The 1,515-nt window shown below is 49.6% G+C and overlaps 1 protein-coding gene across 1 annotated transcript in view; it reads right to left on the reverse strand.

Moving 5' to 3' along the window:
- Window positions 1–1,515, reverse strand: part of LOC116694566 (GTPase IMAP family member 6) — a 7,898-nt gene that overhangs the window by 2,464 nt on the left and 3,919 nt on the right. Inside the window, exon 4 of the mRNA XM_032524339.1 lies at window positions 316–423. Coding sequence (XP_032380230.1) covers window positions 316–423 — 108 coding nt within the window. The remainder of the gene's footprint in view (window positions 1–315; window positions 424–1,515) is intronic.

The following is a 1,515-nucleotide window of genomic DNA, read 5'->3' on the forward strand; positions in this document are numbered from 1 at the left end:
GGACGTGAAAGACAGGATGATGTAATATTTGAACCAAGCCCCACGCCAGGGACACTACAGCTAGCAGAAATCTAGCCACCCTGCTAAGGAAAAGATTTCAGCTTTTTCTTATTTTACCCTCACTCATGAACAAGAACCAGAGATACTCCAACTCCTTAACATGTGCTACCAACTCACTTTCAAACTGCATTTAGCAATACACCTTTTTCCATCAGATTTTTATGACCACTGACGTTAAATGCGGACTCTCATCCCAACCACTTCAGGCTACACTTTTACACACTACACTACAATATTGTATCTTCCGGAGCATACCATTGTGATGTTCAGGTGCTGCTTCTTGAGCAGGTGGAGCAGAGGCATCAGGCTGTTCAGGTTCTGCTCTTGCAGGTTGTGAGGTGGACGGTGTCATGGGGTTGGATCCTGGAAAGATGCAAGACACTGTCATGGCGGGGTCCCGGCTGGTCGTGAGTCTGTCTCCCTTATTACTTTTCACTACTCTAAGTCTCGTTTGCCCAGCCTATCTTGTTTTGGTTTTGCCTTCCTGTTTTGGTTTTCCTGCTCTCCCGTCCGAAGCCAGCTGATCACACACACCTGCCTCCCCTCAACGCCAATCACCAACATCAGACGCACCTGCCAGCCTTCACCCGCTCCAGCCATCCACACCTGCCTGCCATCATCATCTACTCCTGTTTATATACCCTGGCTCTGCATCCACTCTTCCACTTGATCGTCAGATCAGCTACATGGGTGAACCTCTGCTAAATTCCTGTGCTAGCCGTGTGTCTTTGTAGCTGTCGTTACTGACTCTCCCTGTGTTTTCCTGTTTCAGTTAATCTCCGCCGGCTGGCTTCGGACCCCCCACCAGTCCTCCTCCCACGGCGTCTCCTCCTCCTCATCATCCTGCTCTGCCCTCGCACTGCTGCACCTCCGCCACCGCAGCTCTCCACTCTCTCCTCCCTTTCGCCGCCACCCGGCTCCGTCCTCCGTGTCTCTGCTCGCCGTCCCTCGGCCCTCGCTCCGCCCGCTCCTCCTGCACAGTCTCCCCGTCCGCCACCCACCTGCTCTGGCGTCCATCTCCCTACTTCCATCCCCCTTTTTCCTAATAAATACCTTCCCTGTGAGCCGTGCATTTGAGTCCATCCTTCTGTCCCCCCTAACAGACACACTGCCATTTATAAAGACACAATTCATTTTTTAAGTTTTCATTAGCACCTTACTCATTTCTTATAGCTCTCTGTTGCAGGGGTCTGCACAGCAGTACCAGAGAGTGTAGACATAATATAGTGTTCAACACACACATGTTTCTCTTATCTTTTTATTCAACAAATTAGTGCATCAGTTTCTGACTATTGTGTCATCCTATTTTTCCTTTACTGTGATTTTGTTACTTCAGACAACCTGGTGATCATGTAACAAAAGACAGATTGCAACACATTACAAAACTAAATCTCCTAAAACTCTTGGGCGGGCACCTGGTTGCCTGGCACTGCCACAACTGTCCAAGCTTGGACC

This window comes from Etheostoma spectabile, chromosome 8, assembly GCF_008692095.1.
Source record: "Etheostoma spectabile isolate EspeVRDwgs_2016 chromosome 8, UIUC_Espe_1.0, whole genome shotgun sequence".
Lineage (NCBI taxonomy): Eukaryota > Metazoa > Chordata > Actinopteri > Perciformes > Percidae > Etheostoma > Etheostoma spectabile.